Source organism: Melozone crissalis, unplaced genomic scaffold, assembly GCF_028551555.1.
Source record: "Melozone crissalis strain CALT ecotype California unplaced genomic scaffold, PUWL_Pcris_2 ptg000038l_1, whole genome shotgun sequence".
Lineage (NCBI taxonomy): Eukaryota > Metazoa > Chordata > Aves > Passeriformes > Passerellidae > Melozone > Melozone crissalis.
In genome coordinates this window covers 4,222,361-4,224,866 of record NW_026535816.1, presented here as the reverse complement: position 1 = coordinate 4,224,866, position 2,506 = coordinate 4,222,361, and the positions used below count along the sequence as shown (strand labels likewise).

The 2,506-nt window shown below is 54.7% G+C and overlaps 1 protein-coding gene across 1 annotated transcript; it reads left to right on the top strand.

Moving 5' to 3' along the window:
- Window positions 1-287: 287 nt before the first annotated feature.
- On the top strand, window positions 288-2,276 carry FANCF (FA complementation group F). Its single transcript, XM_054283716.1, has one exon. It carries the CDS (start codon window positions 382-384, stop codon window positions 1,612-1,614), a length of 1,233 nt encoding a protein of 410 aa, XP_054139691.1. The 5' UTR covers window positions 288-381; the 3' UTR covers window positions 1,615-2,276.
- Window positions 2,277-2,506: the final 230 nt, after the last annotated feature.

Below are 2,506 nucleotides of genomic sequence, written 5' to 3'. Positions count from 1 at the left end.
GCTCTGCTCTGCTGTGCCCTCACCTCGCATCCTGTGTGTGGTTTGGGCGACACGATATAATAAAGAAATAAAGCTACTGCAGAGTAGCTTTAGGAGGAGGGCAACGAAGATGGCGAAGGGCATAGAGCAAAATGATCTACTTAAAAAAAAAAAAAAAAAAAAAAAAAAAGGAAAGAAAGATAAAAAAGTCGCGGTCGTTTTTTATCATTTTAATTCAATTTCCCGCTCCGGGTTGGGCGATCGGCCGGAAGTCGAGTGACGGCTCCGCTGCCAGCAGCGATCCGCACCGACTGACACCCCGCCCGGCCAATCGAGCTGCACACGCCGGCCCTCGGGCCGGGCTCGGCCCTGCGCTCAAACCGGCAGCGCCAAGCCCGCTCCATGGAGGCCGTACTGGGGCAGGTGGAGCAGCTGCCCGCGCTCCTGGCCGTGTCCCGCTCCGCGCTGGTGCGGGACTGGGACTGCCTCACGCTGGACAGGGCTCTGGAGTGGGCCCGCTATTTCCAGCACCTCCATGACCGGTTCCGTGCCCGTCCCCAGCTCCGGGAGGCCCTCGGGCGGCGGCTGCGCCGCTCCCAGCCGTGCCCTCTGCTCGGCTTCCCCGCGCTGGGCCGCTGCCCGCAGCTGCTGGGGCTGGCGCTGCTGGAGAACCGCGCTCTGCCGCCCGCCGCCTGCCGCCGCCTGCTCCGCAGCCTGCTGCCGCCTCCCGCCGCGGGGCCTGCCTCCGACCCCCGCGGGCTGGGGCTGCTGGCCCGCCGCAAGGCCGCTGCCCGCCTGCTGGCCGTGCCCCGCCGCGGCCCCGGGCCCGAGCCGCAGCTGCAGGCGGAGGCGCGGCTGCTGCTGAGCCGGCTGCGGCAGGAGGCTGGGGAGGCCGCGGGGCGGCTCTGCGGGGCTCAGGAGGGGCAGCGGGCCGGGGAGGCCGCGGGGCGGCTCTGCGGGGCTCAGGAGGGGCAGCAGGCCGGGGAGGCCGCGGGGCAGCTTCGCTGGTTGTGCGGGGCTCAGGAGGGGCAGCTGCGCTGTCTGTGCGGGGCTCTGGAGCCGCTGCCCCAGCCCCGCGCCTTCGGGGTGGTGGCGGCGGCGCTGACTCTGCTCAAGCAGGGCCATGGCACTGAGCCGGCCGGGGATCGGGATGGGGATGGGAGCAGCAGCCCAGGCGGGTACCAGGAGAGTGCTGCAGGAGAGGAATGCACCGCCGGGCTCCTGCTTTCCTGGCTGCTGGGCAACAAGGAACGATTTTCTGCCTTCTGCCTTTGCATCCCATGTTCCCATCTCGCCTTCCTGGCTGGTCACTACTCCCAGTTATGCAGAGCTTATTTGGACCTCTTAACCGGCTGGGGAAGGTGCTTGCACTATGACCCCTTGCAGGGACAGTGGGTCAAAAGTTGCCTTGACAAAGCTGAATTGTCCTGGGAAGAATTAAGGGAGCGCTTCATCTGCCTCTGTCAGGGATCCATGCCGCTCAAAGAACAGACCCAAGCTGCCCTGGAACTCCTGAGGACACAAGATGGAGACTTCAGAGTCCGTGGCCTAAGTGTGTGGACTGACTTACTGATGGAAATAGGCTACTCATGCATGGACACAAAAGCAACAAAGAAACTTAAAAAAATCAAGTAAATCTGGTTAACTTTATTTGGTGTGAAAGGCCAGACAGCTACTCCTCACTTCGTTGAAAACCAAATGTTACTGTGACTGCTGATCACAAGGATTCTGACTGCATCTGGTTCTGAAATCTTTCAGGGAGGCCTGGTGTTTTCTTGTGGTTGTGCTGTCATTTCTGGTCAACACAGAAAATGTCTTCCTTTTCCGTACTTGCTGATTAATTATCTAATAAAATGAAGAAAATCCATTCTGTTTCAAATATGGAGTAGTTTTGTGTTTAAAAAATACAACATTTCTGATATGGTCATGGTAGTAATTTTTCTAAATGTTGGAGGCTGAGCAAAAGTTCAAAGGGAGGGTGGAGCTTCAAATGTGAAAACCACAAATTCAGGGTTCCTTTAGTAGTGATTGTCTTCATTGGGCTGTCTGCTCTGGTGGCCAGGCCATGTCAGTGCTTCCACAGCTCTTGCACGTGACTTAGCCCCAGGGTCAGTGAAGAAAGTGAGAGGAGGCCAACTGGAAAGCTTCTTGAAAAGTTCTGAAATAAAGGTCTTTATTAGTTGCTATATTATTTGATAATATCCAGGTATTTCCTAAGAAAAGTGAGGTAAAATGTAGGATGTTCTGTGGGGTTTTCTTCCCATTTCCGTTCGTTGCTTTGTGAAGCAGGAAAGTGAGCGAACAGCAAACTTTTTTATTACATGTATATATAATATGTATTATATACATAAAAATATGTCTGTATATTTATACAAAATATTAAATAATTGCATGTGTAAAATATGTGATATATACAGTATATATAATATTCCCCCCCCTTTGTTATTTTGTCTTATCTGTTTCTGTTAGGAAAACTTGAACAGCGTAGTTTTCTACCTTTCCACTTTCATTGGAATGAGTACTGTAA

Coding starts and splice junctions, on each gene's coding strand:
- FANCF (XM_054283716.1), top strand. CDS start 382: ATGGAGGCCGTACTGGGGCAGGTGGAGCAGCTGCCCGCGCTCCTGGCC.